Source organism: Talpa occidentalis, unplaced genomic scaffold (genome assembly GCF_014898055.3).
Source record: "Talpa occidentalis isolate TD23 unplaced genomic scaffold, MPIMG_talOcc4v2.1 talOcc4.14, whole genome shotgun sequence".
NCBI lineage: Eukaryota > Metazoa > Chordata > Mammalia > Eulipotyphla > Talpidae > Talpa > Talpa occidentalis.
Genome location: NW_023601433.1, coordinates 80820131 through 80839451, shown reverse-complemented (window position 1 = coordinate 80839451; position 19321 = coordinate 80820131). Strand labels below are relative to the sequence as shown.

Below are 19321 nucleotides of genomic sequence, written 5' to 3'. Positions count from 1 at the left end.
CAATAAACTTCAGCCAAGTCCACTTTCTTTACCCTTAGCCCAATTTATAATCAATAAAATTTAACTCCTTTGTTCTCAAACCCATTTCCTTAAAAACCAAAATAACTCTCTTCCCAGTCCTGGATGGGGAGGCATATTTCAGTTTGCCTCCCTCCCAACAGCTGTGCTATAAAGCTTGATTTCTTTTCTCAAAAGCTGGTGTCATGGTATCAGCATGTACGCACGCTGGGCAGTGAGCCCACGGCTCAGTAAGACACAGCACCTTGGTTGTAGCAGTCCTGCCAACACTGAGCAGCCCGTCTAACCAGGAGGGAATGTCAGACAAAGCCAAATTTAGGGACATTCTATAAAGCAACTGACCCCCTACTCTTTAAAACCACTAACAACAATGGGCCTCCCCGGTGGCGCAGTGGTTGAGCACTGGGTTGCAAAGCTGCACGCAGCCTCTGTGGCGCCGGTTCGATCCCTGGCTGCTCCCCGGCCACTGGAGGAGGGTCCCACATGGCGCGCAGACCTCTCCTGCCGCCCGCTGCTCCCCTCAGCAGTGTACTTCGGTCCTTCTGCCTGCTCTGCTTCCCGCTCTGGTGAATTCTCTCACCCTCCAGCGCTTCTGACTGTACCCAGTGCATGTATAAACAAACAAACAAGCAAACAAATAAATAAATAAACATGCCTCTATAAAAAAAAAAAAATTAAAAAAAAAATAAATAAAAAAAAATAAAATCACTAACAACGAAGTCTGAGGAATTACTGTAGTTTGACATCAAATGGCAATATGTGACTGTGGATTGGATGCTGCACCAGGAAAAAAAAAAAAATGCTACAAAGATACTACCGAGGCCAATTGCTAAAACTGGAATATGGTTAGATCAAAGTCTTGATCCAATGTCAAGTTAGCTAAATTTGATCAGTGTGTGGTTATATGACAGAGTAAACAACCTAGTCTCAAAGAGTTCACAGAGAAAGAGAGGAAGGCAGCGCAGGAAAATCTTACAAACAGATGAATCTGAGGAAATGGGGTGCAGGAGTCCTTGGCATTGCTCTTTCAGCTTTTCTCTTAGTTTGAAATGATTTCAAAATAAAAATTTTTTTTTAAATATTAGAATAGGTATTTTTTAATTTTTAAAATTTATACAGTTTTTACATCATTTTTCATTTTTGCACAATGTATGCATTTTCATGTTGGTTATAGTCCCCATACGATTCCCAACCCCCTTGCTTTGATCCTACTCCCTCCCTCCTTCGCGCCCCCCCATAGTGTGTCTCTGGTTTATAGTTGCTTGTTGATTTTGATTTTTACTTTGTTATAATTAGTGTTTTTTCCTGGTCCCTTATTTAGATTTTCTAAATTCCTGCTATGAGTGAGACCATCTGGCATTTTTCTTTTTCTTTCTGGCTTATTTTGCTGAGCATGATCCCTTCCAGCTCCATCCATGTTGCTGCAAATGGCATGAGTTTATCTTTTTGGATTGCTGAGTAATATTCCATGGTGTATATGTACCACATCTTCTTGATCCAGTCATCTATTTTTGGGCATTGGGGTTGTTTCCATAGCTTAGCGATTGTAAACAGTGCTGCTATAAACATAGGAGTGCAGGTGCCCTTTTCAATTAATGTTTCTGTGTCCTTTGGATAAATACCTAGGAGTGGAATTGCTGGATCATATGGAAGCTCCATCTTTAGCAGGTTGAGGAATCTCCACACAGCTCTCCATAGTGGTTGGACCAGTTTGCACTCCCACCAGCAGTGCAGGAGAGTTCCTTTTTCTCCACACCCTCGCCAACATTTGTTGTTGCTAGTTTTTTTAATATGTGCCATTCTCACTGGTGTAAGATTACTGCAAAGGCAGTAATAAGAGGAAAACATATAGCAATACAGGTGCACATCAAGAAACAAATAGTGTTGAACATTTTTACAAGTAATGTTGAACATTTTTTCATATGCCATTTGGCCATTTGCATTTCTTCCTTGGAGAAGTTTCTTTTTAGCTCTTCTGCCCATTTATTGATTGGATTATTTACTTTGTTTTTGTTGAGTCTCATCAGCTCTTTTGTAGATTTTTGTGATCAGTCCTTTATCATTAGTGTTGTGTGCAAAAATGTTCTCCCAATCCGTGGGGTGTGTCTTTGTTTTGGTTACTGTCTCTTTTGCTGTGCAGAAGCTCTTTAATTTGATGTAGTCCCAGCTGTTTATCTTTGCGTTCACTATCACTGCTTTGGGTTATATGTCTTTAAAGATGTTACTGAAGTATATATCATGTAGTATTTCACCTATATGTCCTTCTATATATTTTATGGTTTCAGGTCTTATGTCTAGTTCTTTAATCCATTTTGAGTTGGTTTTTGTGCGTGGTGTGAGGTAGTGGTCAAGCTCCATTCTTCTGCATGTAGTGACCCAGTTTTCCCAGCACCATTTACTGAACAAACTTTCTTTGCTCCAATGCATAGTCTTTGCTCCTTTGTCAAAGATTAGTTGACCATAAATCTGTGGGTTTATTTCTGCATTTTCTATTTGTTTCCATTGGTCCGTGTGTCTGTTCTTGTTCCTGTACCATGCAGTTGTAGTATAGTTTGAAGTGTGGGAGTGTGATACCTCCATTCCCTTCTCTTTTTTTCAGGAGAGCTTTGGCTATTTGGGGTTTTTGGTGGCTCCATATGAATTTCATCAATATTGGTTCTATTTCTTTTTTTTTAAGCTTTTGCTGCATCTCATACATTTAGGAAATTGGTGTCCTCCTTGTCATTCAACTCAAAGTATTTTTTAATTTCTTCTTTGATCTTCTCTTTAGTCCAGTGGTCTTCCAGTAGTGCGAGTTTCAATCTCCATGAGGTAGGAGGGTTCCTTGCCTTCTTTTTATTGTTTATTTCTAGTTTGATGCCTTCATGGTCAGAGAAGATAGTTGGTATGATTTCAATCTTGGTGTATCTAGTGATGTTTGTCTTGTGTCCCAGTATGTGATCAATCCTGGAGAATGATCCATGTGCACTTGAGAAAAATGTGCACTCAGATTTTTGGGGTTTTAGTGTTCTGTAGATGTCAGTTAAGCCCATGAGGTCTAGATCCTAATTTAGAGCGTTAGTGTCCTTACTTATTTTTTTGTCCCGTTGATCTAGCCATTGTTGATAGTGGTGTGTTGAAGTCTCCCACTACATATGTATTTTCTCTGATGTCTGTTTTCAGAGATGATAATAATCATCTGACATATTTTGGTGCTCCTTCATTTGGTGAGTATGTGTTAATGAGTGTTATTTCTTCTTGAAGTATTGTCCCCTTGATCATAATGTAGTGACTCTCTGGGTCTCTTTTTACCTTTTTGAGTTTGAAATCTGTTTTATCTGATATAAGTATAGCTGTTCCTGCCTTCTTTTTTGATCCATTTGCTTGTAGGATTGTTTTCCATCCTTTTACTTTGAGTCTATTTTTATCTTTTTTGGCTAAATGTGTTTCCTGGAGACAGCAAAAGGTTGGATTTTTTTCCCCTTAATCCAGCCTGCGACTCTGTGTCTTTTTATTGAGGAGTTTAGTCCATTTACATTTAGAGTTAATATTGATATGTTAGCATCTGTATTTGCCATTTTTGTTTGTCTTTTCTCTGGTTTTATTTATTTTTTTAATAATTTTTTTTGTCTTGTTTCGTTCTTATTCATCCCTCTGAGGTTCTGGCTTTAGGACTTCTCGTAGTATTTTTTTGAGTGGGGGTTTAGTTGTAATGAAATTTTGAAGTTTCTGTTTGTCTAGGAAGGTCCATATTTTTTCTACATAGAGGAAGGAAAGCTTTGCTTTCCTTGGTTGGCATTTGTTGTCTTGGAATCTGTTGACTATGTCCCTCACTCTCTCCTTGCCCATAGTGTTTCTTCGAGAAGTCTGATGTCAGCCTGATTGGTTTTCCTTTGTATGTTATCTGTTTCTTCCCTCTTGTCAACTTCATTATTTTTTCCTTGTCTTGGATTCTTGGGAGATTTACTATTATGTGTCTTGCTGTATTTTCCTTTCATCATGGAAGTTTGGTGTTCTTCTTGCTTCTTATATGTCTATTTTCAGATCCTTCTTCACGTTTGGGAAGTTCTCTTCAATTATTTCCTTGAATATTTCCTCTGTTCCTATGTCTCTCTCCTCTCCTTCTGGGATTCCTATAACTCTTATCTTTCCTTTCCTCATGGAGTCAGATCGTTCCCGAAGTCTTTCTTCATTCTTTTTCCTTCATACTTCTCTTTCCTTTTCTGTTTTGGTTCTTATTATTTCTCTATCTTTGAGAGTACTTACTCGTTCTTCCATCTCATCTATTCTGCTTTCAATGCTTTTCCCAGAGTTCTTTAGCTCCTCCACTAATCCTTTGCTCTCCTGCACTTTCTTTCACTTCCCTTTTTAGAGACTCAATTTCATTCTTCCAGTCGTTGATTATTTTTCCATATCATCGATTATCTTTCCCATATCATTTTCGACTTCTTTCAGTGTTTTAATCATGGCGACTTTAAATTCTCTATCAGGAAGACTCATAAGTTCCTCTACATCACTGTTGTTGCAGTCTGGTGTCTGATTGTCTTTTTGTGCTATGTCTTTTTCCTGGGGACGTGCTCAGTTGCTTGTAATTTTTCTTCTCCCTGCTGCTTGTTTTCTGATTTGTCCTATGCATTGGGACACTGTGTCACTGGTACTGGCCGGCGTCTCTTTGGTGTGCTCTTTCTGGGATGTCGGAAACTGGTGATCCAATCGCATCCAATACTCTTATGCCAGAGGTCCAGTAGGGCAGTGATACTATGGGTATGTTAATGGTCGCTGTCCCAGAAAATCTCCTCCTGTATTTGTTTAATTCCGGAGGTGGGTCTTATGGTCCCACAGACTGCCCTGGCAGTGGCTGGATTGCCTGCTGGGCTCCAAATCACTGGATCCCTCTCTGGGCTCCAACACTCTGCCAGGTGGGGCCTGGCTTGTGGGGGCTTTTCAGCTCACCTCTGGCTGTGGGGACAGCCCCTTCCCAGTTCCACACAGTCTCGGTGGGTTCCAGACGCAGAGATACCTGTTCTAAAATGGTGAGTCAGGAGGGCACGTCAAAATAAAAATCTTTATTAAAGGAAAAACAAGGTCCCATCACCGAGTGATGCTCAAATGTCCACAGAATCCCCTGGAGGGCTGATGAAGACTCAGACTGCCCGGCAACCCCGAGGCGCTGATTCAGTGGGCCTGGGAGGAGGAAAGCAAGAATTTGTGTTGCTAACGAGCTTTCGGGTGATACTGATGCTGCTGGCCCAGGACACATTTCGAGAAGCCCAGGTAAAACCTGACTTAAATTGTGGAAATAACCCCCCAAAGAACTACACACAGAAGTTTAAAGAAAGCATAACTAGGAGAGAGATGGTGCAAGGACCTGGTGCTTTTCATTCTGAACCTCTCAGTTCATCTCCCCCGTTTCCCGGCACACACATTTCAGTGCCTGCAAAGCTCCGAGGCCAGCGCCCGCCTGCCCGGCAAGGAGCAGGTGGACAGTCTGTGTCAGGAACCTGCCGGGACCTGAGTTTCCAAACTGTAGCAAAGATGACAGGCCACGTGGGCACCTCCTGTGTCTGCTGGGGGTGGGGGTACAACAGCATTTCTTCCTGCTCATTCTTGGGGGATAAAGTCTTTTGGGTCATTCCAAAGGGACATCAGTTTTCCCCCTGGAATTACCACCACCGAATCAAGTGAGGCCCAATTGCCTCACGGCCTCTCCCAATTCTGAGATGGGAATGTGGTTCAGGCAGCAAACTTCTGTCAAGACATGCACTTCTCCTCCTCCCTCTCTTCCGGGGTGGTTAATGAACCTTGGGTTCAAGCCTCATTAAACCCCATTATATAATCACCCCCATCCCGAGTCTCTTTATAACCCTTCCAGTGGATGGTTTCTTGGGAGCATGCAGTTCGGCTTCATCAGTCTTTATTGCTACCTGCTGCCTCCCTCAACAAATCAGGTCTCTGACGCAGCCTCAAGGCACACGCCCTCCGTGGAGGGTCAGCTTCCTGTCGCTGTTTCTCCAGGACAAAGAACCGAGTTGCTGGGAGAATGGGAGCGGAGGAGGGGGCATGGGGAGACGGGCGAGGGGGGACAAGCCGCCTTTCAAAACCCCTCGGGAAGAATGGTATCTCCTGAGACTGCAGCCTCACGCACAGCTCCAGCCGGTGCCTCTGGGACACGCCGGGGAAGACCAGGACTCATCAGTCACCTGGCTCCCTTCGGCAGCTGCTGCCCTGAAATGCGCAGGTCCCCACTGGCTGCTACTAAAGAAACACCCAGAAAGCTGCAAGGGGCAAAAGTACCCTGTCAATTCTCTTCTTTTACCAAAGATAAATGAGTTGCAAAACTGCCGGTTTCTGCAGATGCCGGGGCCCCACATGGGGGCTACCTTCCGGGACAAGGAACCCCTGAATATTAGCAGCACAACCTAGGGAGGGTTACACAGGCTTTGCTATGTGGGTGCAGCTCCCGGAGCAAGAGGCGTCTCCGGAGGGCAGGTATCCCCACAACACAATCCCCCTACCAGGGGGCACCAGAGGGAAAGTCACACCAGTTAAGTCCCCGCCTGATGAGCAGCAGCCGGGTCTCAATGCAGACGGCCTCGTGATTCCACACCCCGGCACTGAAGAACAGAAGTCTTTGGCAGAAGAGTGGTGGTCTAAACACACAGGTCCTCGGGGGTTTAAAGCAAGCTGGAGATGTGTCCACTCTGCCCGGAAGTGACACACTGAGCTGAGGTCAAACCCCCAGAGGTGGCCCCACTGGCAGCGGCTCTCAGGACAGAGATGCCCACAGACAGATGGCTGTGGAAGGCAGCTGCCTGCATCATGCCAAAGCAAATTCCAAGCACTCTTAAGGCTATGAGGAGGGGTGGCGGGGAGGGGGCAGTGAACTGCAGCCCCCAGATGAATCCTGGGGCCAGAGGATATACATGCTACCGGGGAAAGGAGCTGAGAGACATTATAATGACAGCTACCATCTAGTGGCACTTGCTGTGCCAGGCATTGCGCAGAAGACTGGATGCCAACAACCCTCTGTTAGGTGAACCTACTATGGTTCCCATGTCACAGGTGAGGAAACTGAGGCTGAGAGGCTCTGAGCTTCTTGAAGTCAGGCAGCCTGCTCAAAAGTAAGTGGGAATTTGAACTGTCTCCCCCTCCAGGGCCGTGACCCCCACCTCACCCGACTGCCAGGCCACACTGGCTCTGTCCCCACCCCCTCCTCACCCAGGCCACCATGTCGCCCGAGAGCCACGCGGGCATGCCGTCACGGAGCATGTCTGGTCTCTCTGACAGTGATCGCCCTTGACAAATTAATAAATTGGGCTTCTGGTCATGAGTGCTATTTCAGTCTGCTCAATTCAGAGCCACTGCCCCCTGGGCACTGACACAAGCCAGGCTCTGGAAGGCCTCCTAGCTGACGTCTGCACAGCTCTCTTCCAGCTCCAGACCCTCTGCTGATCCCTGCAGTGACGCCCCATTCACATTTAGGGTCTGTAAACAGACCAACTTCCTGCCCAGCCAAACCATCCAGCTGGGCTACAGCGGAGCTGCAAACCCCAGGTTCTTGGCCCTGGACACACAAGCCGGATGTGGCATGTGCAGCGTCCAGGGAGAGGACTCACAGAGCTCATCAAGTTCTTAAAGGGCTCAGGGCCTCCCTCTTATGTAAAGGTAAAGAACAGAACCCCACGTCTAGAGACCAGCCTCCTGGTGGATAGTTGACGGATCTTAGTTCTCAAATCATGTGTGGTGATTAAACTTGATTACCCTGGCATGAGAAAGAACCAGATTTAAATCCTGGCTCAACTACCTGACAGCAGGGACTTTGGGCAAGTTCTCTGACACTCCTGATCACGTTTCCTCAAGTACACAACGGAACTAAGCCGTCGGTTCTGCCACCTGCCGCGAGAGCCAATGAGATAGTGCTGGGTGGGAGGCGTCTGAGCACCGAGAAACCAGCCCTGGTGTTCACAGTGTTCACCCGGCAGCAACACAGACTTGGGGTGGTAGGAAGAGGCCATTTCCTCCGCACTCCAGGGCCTCTGCTCCCCTGAGCTCCCAGTCCACAAAAGCTCTTTCTTGGCTGGACTTTTCCAGGGGCTTCCCCGACCGCCCCAGTGCCTGTACCCAGAACAAACACCTGGGCAGGGCAGATTAAACACTTCCTTGGAGCTCAGCCCTGGATCACTAGAAAGTTCCATTCCTGCTGCGCGTAATAACCTCTGTCTCTGGCAGAAATTCGCAGAAGCAGAATGCAAACCACCCCAGGCCACGCTCAGCCCAGTTTGAACCCAAATACATCTTTGAAATGTAAAGGCTGTACGTGTGGACCTGAGGGAACAGAACTCAACCACCGATGCCTTCTCCACAGCAGCCTAGAGAACCCCGTGACCCGGCAGCTCGGAGGTGGAGCGAAGCCGTGGCTCAGGCTGCCCCCTCACCCACCCCTACCCCGAGGCGCCGGCGGTACCAATAGCGGGACTTGGGAGGGCAGAGGCAGGGCCAGCAGCTCCCCCAGCCTCACTATGCCCCTTTCCTTTCCAAGCCACCCCAAGGGCCTGTGGTGCAGGGTGGGTGCTGGGTGCCCCCTGCTGAGCGAGCATCTCCCCAGCACTTCGCAGAAAGAAGAGGCGGAGCGCAGCTGGGGCAGAGGTGGGCTCAGGCGTGGGGAGGGTGAAGGGCAAGGCCCAGCGTCTCCCCACATCCCTAGAGAAGTCCGGTGGGGCGACTTACTTGCGGAGAAGTTGGCCTCTGCGTGGACCGGAGGAGTGGGGGGCAGGAAAGGCGCGTGGCCCACGAAGAAGGAGCGCAGGGAGCGCTCGCACAGGAGCGGGGAGCGCTGCTGCGCAGGGATGTTCTCGCAGCTGCCCACGCTGCTGTGGATCTTGAGGTTCAAGGGTTTGCTCTTCTTCTTGGCTCTGGAAGAGGGAGAGAAGGGGATGCATCCATCATACACGAAATGAGAGCGGGGCACCCGAGCCCCCTGATGGGACACCCAAGATCCACACCGCATCTTCTCGGGCTGGGCTCCACTGCCCCCCCTCCCTGAGCTCCGGTAGCACAACCTGTGCTGTTCCTCACCCCCAAACCTTTGTTCACACTGTGCCCACCACCCGGAAAACCCTCCCCTTCTTTGCCTGGCTAATCCTCGTGTACTCTGGGGTCCTCCTCCGGGAAGCCTTCCAGATCCCCCACGCCTGCCAGAAGACGGGGTGTTCTCCTTCCGGGAAGCTCCGAAGATGCACATGGAGAAAGGAAGACCCCCAGCTTTCTAGCAGGGGCCTGGCGAAGGGGGTCCAACCTTGCCCCTGTGAAAAGCCTGTTCTACCCTGGGGCACCTGCAAGCAGATGAGCAGTTCTATTTTGCTTGGGGCCTTGGTGAAGAGCTAAGGCGCAGCGTCTAGTTCAGCTCCAGGCTCCCACTCCCCACCTCCGCTCCACCTGCACCTCCTGAGTCCCCAACCCGTGGCTGGGCTGCCCCTTGGCCTTCGGACAAAGACAAGTCCAGGAGCACCTCCGTGAGTTAGGAGATCTGGGTCACGGGGGCATCTGCCCCAAGGGTTTTTATTCTCCATGTTTGCTACCTTCTCTTCCTATAAAAACAACGAACCCATTTCTGCAGAAGTGAAACCCGATGTTTCAAGAGCTCCAAGGAGAGAGACTGAGTCAAGCAGGATCCTGACCCAGTTTCTGGAAACTTGATTTCCTTGTCAGGACTTAGGGCACTGGGCCCCCTCTGCAGAGCCACCCACCACCCTGTCTCTTCCAGAAGCCCCAGAGGGCACCTGCCTTCAGGGTGCAGAAGAAAGGATGTTGCCCCAAACCACAGGCTGGATTGCATGGGGTGCCTCAGGGGAACAAGGGAAATGAGGTGGTAGAGGGACTTTGAGCACCCAACCTTTCACATTTCCCCACAGCAGCACTGCTGGCAGGTGGGGAGGGGTGCCGGGGAGCTGATAGGTGGAGAGCTGGCAGGTACGGGTGCCAGGGGAGGGTCCTGGTGTCCAGTAATGAATGGCACAACGTGGAACCCGACTCTGCAGGTTCAAGCACTGACTTCACTGCCCTTGGGTGAGTCAGTAAACTCCTGCAAACCTCAGCACCTTCATCTGTAAGGCCCTTCTTCCTAGGGCTGCAGAGAGGATTAAATGAAATAATCCCTGTAAGTTACTTAAAGACAAAAACATAAGCACTGTGATTGTTATTATATAATGGACATCATCTGATATTTCCTCTAGAAAGAATCTGAAGCTAAGACAAAGTGGAAACTTCTAGCAAGTTTGGCCCTACTCCTGGGGACTCTCCAAGACCAAGCAATAAATGGTATACTCTGTACACCCTGTGCCTAGCAAAGCGTGTCAATATTGTTGCACGACCTCTAAATGGCAGAACAGAGGAGGAAAAAGAGGCGCCCATCCTGGACCACCATGGGTCACAGCCTTTGGTCCTGGTCGGCTCTAAAGTCACGCACCAGAGGCAAAGGACGAGGTCCTGCATCAGCCCGTCCCCATCTCTGGACCTGCCTGGGGAGCAGGGTGGGCTCTGTCCTTCAGGGAAAACCTGGGCAAGAAGGTCGGGGTGGGAGTTGGAGGGAGGTCAGTAATTACCCACAGGCCAAAGCTGAAGTAAAATTGCCAGGGGGTTCAAGATTCTCTGTGGATTAGTTATTTTCTTCAGGCCATCTTCCTTGCAAACAGATAATTAGAAGATGAAGTTAGACGGTCTCCAACAGGAATTCTCACACTGAGAAAGGGATGAGGACAGACCGCAAGTGGAAAGTTCCCAGCCTACTGCTGCTCGGCTTTGATCTGAGACTAGGGAATGCAGCTCGGAAATCACCAACATAAAGCAGGGACCCTGGGTTGCTTTGTTTTGCAATTTTCACTTCACCGAAGGGGGGGGGGGGCTTCATCAGGATACTACTAACAGCTGCAGAACTGCTGCTCTGCTGTGAATACCGGCCATGCCCAGGGGCCACATGAAGTGCTTTTCACCTATTACCTCAGTTCAGCATCATGGGGAGGCATGATTTTGACCCCTTCTCCACTGCTGAGAGCACAGAAGGGATGCCAGAGAGTGGGCGCTGAGACTCAGTCCTCACCCCAGACTGCTGTCTGCCCTGAGGCTGCCTGGTCCCTGGAGCTTGATTTTGAACACACTCAGGTCACAGGCACTGGAGTGGCTACTTCCTGAGCCCAGAATCTTCACTTTAGCTCCAACCATCTCTCTCCTAAGCTCTTTCACCAGAGCTAACCACATACCACTCCAGCACAGACATTTCCATTTGCCTTTTTCTCTACTTCTGAGTCCTCTTACTTTCAGACATAGAAGAGGGAAATGCTGTAAGAGAGGGAAAAGGAAGGGCAGAGAACCTGGATAGTCCTCACTGACAGATTCCCAGGGAACAGTAAAACTGCCCCTTACAGAATAGGCTCTCCCCCTTTTCTGCCTGGTGAACTCCTATACATACTCCATGGTCCAATTCAGAAGTTCCCACATCAGTGATGTTCTCTTTTTCTCACAAGAATCAACTTGTCATTTCCCTCGTGTCATTTTTTTCCCATCTTGTTCCTCTGTCATAAGCTAGATAGGAACTGAGACCCTAAATCCTTAACATGGCACCCACTATGTGCTCCTCACCTTGCTCGGCCCCTGTCCCCTCTCCATGCCCCTCTCACTGAGCTCAAGCCACACAGCCTATGCTGTTTCTCACCTCCAACTTTTTGCTTATGCTGCTCCACTGCCTGGAACACCCTCCCAGTCTTTGCCCAGTTAATCTCTGTCTTTGATGACTCTACACTGGTGTCCTTTCCTCCAGGAAGCCTTCCCTGATAAACCAGTCTTTCCCAGCCTGAGCGTTCTTCCTCCAGGGAGCCTTCCCTTTTCTCCTGGTCTGGTTGAGTGTTACTCTTCAATGCTCCCAAAATATTATATATTAGATAAGATATGGAACAGTGACGTGGATGCACTTTCCGGTTTCCCCAAGATCCTTCCTTTCATTTATCTCTTTCAAATGTATTATAGGTCTTTACTGTTCTCGTTTCTGACTTGGTAACTAGCACAGAGCCTGGCACACAGTAGGTGCTCATTGAATACTTACTTAGCAACACATCTGGATGAAGATTCTGGCTCTTACCCCACTGCATCCTAAAGTTCTGTCTCCCACACTCAGCTGCGGGCTCTCAGCACCATCTGGATAGAATAAACTTCTCAAACTAGATCTGAAATACTTCTTCCCAAGGAGCTGAGGTGATCAACTTAGGAGAGTTCGGTTTCAAACTGCATCCAAAACGAACCTGCCCAAGGCCACCCAGTCCCATGCAGGGCTGACCAGGCGTCGAGCGCCCTCTCGTGGCCACATCAAACCCTCTGCAAACCCTGCATGGAGCAGCCAGAAAGGTGTATTAATGTAAGGCTGGGGGCCTCCCACACAAGCAACCTAAAAGTCACTCTCTCCAGGAGGCTGCTGCTCATCAGTCTGAAGAAGTCCAAGGTGCTGGCAGAGTCCCCGCTCGCAGTGCCTGTGCTGGCGGCCTGCTTATTATCTCCCCAGGGGCCTGTAGCAAGGTCCAGGACTGTGCTTCCAATTATAGTGGCACATGCTGGCTGGCTCTCCCCCTGCCTGCGACTGGAGAAGAGAGAGAAGCAAGGAGGCATTTTATTCCAGTGTGGAGACTCAAAGCGGGAACTACACTGAAGCCACATAATTTAGGAGTTGAACGCACAGACTCTGGGGTTGAGGAGACCAAGTCTCGGGGTCCTAATTGCAATCTCCTTGTGCCTCAGTTTCCTCCCCTGGTTCACAAAAGCTTCATAAAACCCTGACTGCCCAGTCTCTGGATTCCCCTGCTACCAGTCTGGTCACACTCTGGTTGTCTTTCCGCACTTGACCACACACCACGTTCTCACTCACCAAGGGCCTTGGCACATGAGACTGAGGGCGTTAGCAAAGGCCTCCTCATCCTTTAGGCATCACTTCCTTAGAGACAGCTCGACCCTCAGAACTAGTCCAGTCTCCCGGGAATGTGTCCCCAGCACGATCTGCCTGTTCTTCATAGAATGCATCCGGATTAGAACTCTGCATTTACCTGCGTGGATGCTCAATGAACGCCTATCCCCCCCAGGGCCAGTGTCCACCACACACAGAAGATCCTGCATCCCCAGCAGCTAATACAGAGCTGGACCAGAAGACAGGGACAACCTGGCCTTCCCCAGCCTGGGTGAAGTCTAAAGAGTGTGGCGCTGTTTCCATCTGCAGTCAGGAGGGCTGCTCTAGCAGCATCTTCTCAGTTCACTCTCAAGGCACTCCGGGTACCCCTGGGCCAGGGACACCTTACTTCCTTTGCCAGCCGCTGCCCACCTCTGCCGGCTCTGCCCTCAGCAGTCTCTGTCTCAGCAGCCACCTGCCAACCTGTCTCCCTGAGCCGGCATCCCTAGTAGGCCGGTGCAGGAAGCCCCAAACTCATGTTGAGCTTTGCGCCTCTTCCTCTTCCAAAATTTTGAGAGCAACTGATCCACCACCTCCTTCACTTCCTCAACCATGGGGTTGTGTCCCCTTGAACTCCAAAGCCTTCCGGCCAAATCCCTCAGCATCTCATTAGGAGTGTCTGGAGCGTCTGGCCCAGCCCACTGGGAGGAAATGGCAGGCGGGGGGCCAACAAGGCCCCCCCAAGCGTGGCTGGAGGACAGGCATGAGCACTCGTACCCCACCCCACCCTGGGCAGCAGAGCAGGAATCCGGTCACTGTTTTCCAGAACAGGAGAAAACGCCCACTGGTCTCACATGGGTGGCGTGAACGGACGCGCCCTCTCCAACCATCGACTGCCTTCGGGTGGGCCTGACCTGATCACCCAACAGGTGTCCAGGGGAGAATGTTCCAAAACCAAAGCCACACACTGCTGGTGGGGAAGAGGCGGGGGGGCAGGACAGCCTTGGTGGACCCTCAGCTCAGCTGCTCAGCGTCCAGCCAGCAGGGAGGTTTGGAAAAGCCGAGGCCTGTTAAGTCTAACCCCCCGAGGGTGTTTAGTGAGAATCCGTGCTGTCCTCAGCCCCAGGCCGCAGCCCTCATTTCTGGCTCAAGCACTCCTCGAGCTTGGAACTGACCCCCCAGGGCCCTGACAGAAAAGGGGCGCAGGTGAGCCAGCCAGACAGGCGAGCCCCAGGGGGTGGGTGTGCAGGAGACGAGGCATGATGACATTTTTGTATTTTTATAGTCAAACTGAAAAAATAAACTTTCACATCAAATGCATAATCTTAGAGCACTTCCCAGGATACAGTTTTATGTCAACTTTACTAAGAAGAAAATAAAGGAGGAAGAGAAGAAAAGGAGAAGAGGGAAAAGGAATAAAGAGATGAGGAAAGAGGAAGGAGGCTGAGGGAGCGCAGGTGGGGAGGCGGAAGCAGAGGAGACGGTGGCTGAAAATGTTAGTTCTAGAGCAGACCCCGCTGAGCAGCAGAAAACAGAGCCGACGGCCCCAAGGGTGAACAAGGATAGGCAGCAACCAGGATTCTCAAACAGCCGACAGAATTACAGCACAACCCAGCAATGCCACCCCCAGATATAAACCCGAAAGAACTGAGAACAGGGGTTCAAATCCAGCTGCACACAGTATTCACCGCTGTACTATCCCCCACAATCAAAAGGTGGAAGCCACCCAATGGCCACCAGCGAGTCATGGACAAAGTGCCATCTTGCCATCCAAAGGGACACTGTTGACTATTAGATGGTACCGATTCATATCCCAATGCGGATGAACCTCAAAAACGTTAAGTAAGTGGAAACACACACACACACACACACACAAGACCACACATTATGACTCCATTCATATGAGCTCCACAGACAGAAAGCAGATTCCTATGCAGTTGCCCAGACCTGGGCCTTTGTCTAAGTAGTGGACTGCTGCTTTCCTAGGCCCTTCCCTCGCCAGAGCCCAGTCGCCAGGGCCTGAATTGTCCAGGGCGTCACCGGCAAGTGTACAGCCCTTTGGGTAGATGCATGCTGTTTTACACAGTAGCCAAAGTATGTGGCTATGAAAATTTTAATCAATTTAATTAAGCTAAAATTTTTAATTTTGTTCATCAGTCTCAACCACCTCAATTTATTCCAAAGTTGCACGTGGGTCGTGGCTGCTGTCTTGGACAGAACAGACAATGAGACATTTTCATCATCGCTGAAACTCCTTTGGAACATCGTTGCTCTAAACAATCCAGCTCCTGGCGCTGCAGCGGGGTGGGGGGTGCTGTTCTGCTAGTAGGTCACTGGCTTCACCCACATCTCCCTTCTCTCCAAATCTGATCCTCAGTCCCCGCCCCTCCCCACCAGTAAAATCAATGTTGCTTAGCCAGAGACTGGAAACAGCCAAAAATATGCACCATAGCAAGCTGGTCAATTCAATCATGGTAATTTCATTTGTCAGAACTACGTTGGTGTTTAAAAGAATCAGAACCACGGGAACACCAACATGTCTTACTGAGTGAAAGGAAAAGGCAGAAACAATGAATATAGAGTGACCACAATTGTGCCTTTAGAAGATACTTTTAATTTAAGAAATTAATCCAATAAATGCTACTAGGGCAAAAGGTGCTTGGACTCTAGCAATGAAGGCGCAGACAAGAGCCGTGCTCCCCCGTGACCCCCTGGGACTGGCCTCGAGTAGGAGAGACAGGAAACAGATGAGGTAACAGGAAACCACTGGCTAATAATGGGCGCTGCATGGAGAAGCCAGAGACAGGGCAGGCGGGGTTGGCAGGTCTGTCTGGGCACAGGGCACTTAGGCTGAGGACTGAAAATGAAGAAGAGGTCAGACTTGCAAAGATTTGGAGGGGGGTGGTTGGGCGCAGACAGTGAAGCAAGGTGAGTGTGAGTGTTCAAGGCGGGGCAGGTGGATCCACAGGCATCAAGGGTCATAGGGGCTCACACCACTGTAAGATGCCAGGGTCTTCACCTGTGAGGGTTTTAAGGAAGATGATGAAAGCTGATTCTTTTCTTAAGAGATCACGCTGTGTGGTGTTAAGATGACTGGGGTGGGAGGCAAGAATGGACTTAGGGGATCGAGAAAGGAGGCAGCTGGCATCATCCACATGAGGAGGCCGGCTGCCTCGAGGTCAGGGTCGCGGAGCAGGGGAGGGAGGTATCTGGGGCACAGCTCTCCAGGCCTTGCTGGCTGCTGCCCCGTGCCAAGGCGGGCCCGGGAGCCCTGACAGGTGCCCAGTTTTAGGCAGATACACTCACAAGTGTATGAACATTTTCTGGAAAAGCTATATAAGAAGAGCTTGGTGGGCAGGTGAGGGGAGTACTGGGTTCCTCTGAAACTTTTCTTTGCCATTTGAATAGTGAACTAGGAATATTTATTATAATAAAATAATTTTTAAATGGCACACAGTATTTTTTGCTTGAATTTTTTTTCCTCTATCTTATTAAAATGAAAAAAAGCTAGAAAGCAGAGGGACAGACATGGAACAATGTGGTCAATTGTTATTTAATATTTCAATAATGTCTCATTTTTTCCAAGAAGTTTTAAATTGCAGATCAAATTTGAGATAGATTTTGTTTCCTAATGGTGATCAGTCAGCTAGTATCTCAGATTTAGTTGACAGATTTAAATATTCCTAGATTCCCAGAAACTAAACATTATATATATTATACATATATCAGCCATATAATACATAGATACACACATACGTACCTGAAAAACATGTAAAATATCTTAAGAATAGACATATTGTATTGTTTTAAAAGTTAAACTTTTCTCAGTAACAGACTGGTTCTCTAAATCAAGCAGATTTTTTACCAAGACTTGATTTGGGAAAAAGAAAAAATTGCTCCTTATTCCATACACAGTCCCATCTTGTCCGCCAAGAGGCCACTCCTGATCCAGACTGGTACAGAAGGAAAAGGAGTGAAAGAGGAAAGAACAGGTGTGCAAGTGCAGCAGTGTGCAAGCTCTTCCTATAAAAGACCATGTGGCTTGGCAAGTCTCAAACTCGAACCTGCTCTTCAGCTCTGCGGGTGTGACACAGTCAGCCATGGACAATATGTGGATGAATGGGCAGTGGTTGTGTTTCAATAAAACTTTATTTACAAAAACAGGCAGTGGGTCAAATTCGGCCCTCAGGTTGTACAGCTTTGTAACCTCTGCCCCAATAGAATCTAGATTTACCTAAAAGTAGGAAAACTGAAACAAACCACTCAAAGTAACCTCTGAATCCCAATTCCAACCATTTGGCTCACCCCAACAGCAGCCAACCCTGCCATGGGGCTTTATCTGGTGTCATTCCTTTCCTCCTCCTGCCCCCACCCACCAGGGCAGAGCAGGTCTTGCCCAGCACCTTTCTCAGGCCCTGGCCACAGACTTGGAGTACACTTTTTCCTTCTGGCCATCTGGTGAGTGATATCCTCTTCTACTGGCTTGGAAGCCCCAGGAGAGCAGGAGTGGTGTGTGACTTGTTCTTGTTGGATCCCCAACACCCAGCACATAGTCCTGGCAAGTAATGAGAGCTTGTGACCTACACACAGGCATTAACATGGAGACCACCAGCATGGTCTCCGGCCCCTGTGGAAATGAGCTGGGGAAGCAGCCTGCAATGCAGTCACTTTGCCTTAACGTGATGGAGAAGGGCCAGGGTGGCCCCACACCTGGATGTGTCTTTCTAATAGGAGGTGTTTGCTGCATATCATGACTGCACGGCAGCTAACCTGCAGGAACGGTGAGCGTCTCTACCAGTCCACCTGCTGACATCTGCACTAGGATCCATCCAGCTGCGAGCTTGGGGTCCAGCTGCCACACTCAGGATAAGTTACCCCAATTCTGAACAATTTTGAACCCCATTTTGCAGTTAAAGTAACTGGGGTTCTCAACAGTAAATGCACTCAGATCACAACTCAACAAAGACCTAGGGTATGATCACAAATTTAACTCACTTCAAAGCCAGTTCTTCTCTATGAATTGCCTTGTAAGAGCTGGTTGCAAGTATTATCATTTAACAGAGGTGCCTACAGATTTCAGATTTATTAACTGGAGAGAACCAATCTTAAATCTGCAAACTGGGCATTTTGCCAGGGGATTGGTTTCAACCATTTCTTGACTCACACAAACAATGCCGCCCAGCCCCATGCAATACTCTAAAGACCCTCAGCCCCTCTCCAGGCAAAGACCCCTGCACAGTCCTGCCCCCCACCACCACCCCTGAGCTCACTCAGATGCCCAACCCCAATTCTGCCTGCCCTCCAGGCCTGCGCTGTGCCGGCATCCAGGCCCACTGATGTTCCTGCATCCCTGTGATTAGCGACTAATCTTATTTTTTTTTTGTTCCCCAACCCATAAATCAGTTACAGACCACGTAGTTACACAGGCCATCATTTCCGACTGACCAGGGCTCACGACAGCCCTCATTATTAGAAAAGATGACTGATTTTGGGCAGAGACTTCACAGACATGGGCTGGATGTTTTCTTTTAGGTTTCCTTCCCCTCCCCTTGCTCAAAGAAAAGACAATTTCCAAGATAAATTGGCGCAGAGGTCTGCTCATGATGGCTCCCCGGAGCCGGCGGGACGTGGGCAGGCTTCCGTTGGGCCAACAAGTGATGGGCCCCCAGAGCAACAGGGGGGACCGGCTCCTTCCCCTGGGCAGGAGTCACCTGACTCACAAAAAGCAGCAGAAATCAGAAGCCCTCCAGGAAGCAGAGCGGGGAGGGTCTGGAAGGAAAACTCAACAACACTGTTGCCGCTAGCCTGGACACCTGCCCTACCGGGGGTGCTCTGACCTGACCAGAAGGCACCCCCAAGAGGCCATGTGCTGAGCGGGTGAGATCCCTGGGAAGCAGGAGGCTGCTCCTGACCTGGCTCGCCATGACTTAGCTGGTCACCCAGGGCTTTGTGGCTGGTGTCCTCCTTGTCAAACGCAGGGGTTTGCTGAGTGGTCTCTGTCCCTTTTGTCCAGGTACTTTAGTTCTGTGACAGCTGCTGTTCACTGAACCCTCCCCATGTGCCTGGCGTGGTGCTAAGCATTCTCTAGGCATTAGTTCATTTAGTTTTCAAGCTGGGATTGGCATCTCCAATGAAGAAACAAAGGGTCAGAGAGGCCAAGTGAGCTGCCCAAGGTTCCACAGCATATAAGGAGCAGAGCCAAGATTTGAACTTGGCTCTGCCAACACCAGTGCTTTTAGTCCTAAGACATCACAGCCTCCTAGGGCCTGGATTTGCTTGGAACACTCTGGCCAGGAGGGAAACTGACAACACCCCAGTCTCCATAGAAAAGCATCGAGGTCCTAGGCAGATGCAGAACAGACAACTGCCTGCGCAGGTGGTGAGCCCTCAAAGAGCCTTCCC

At 49.2% G+C, this 19321-nt stretch overlaps 1 protein-coding gene across 1 annotated transcript in view; it reads right to left on the bottom strand.

The window, feature by feature from the left end:
- The window catches only part of KSR2 (kinase suppressor of ras 2), a 337333-nt gene that overhangs the window by 131369 nt on the left and 186643 nt on the right, over positions 1-19321 (bottom strand). Inside the window, exon 5 of the mRNA XM_037511091.2 lies at positions 8725-8909. Within this exon, the coding sequence (XP_037366988.1) occupies positions 8725-8909 (185 nt within the window). The remainder of the gene's footprint in view (positions 1-8724; positions 8910-19321) is intronic.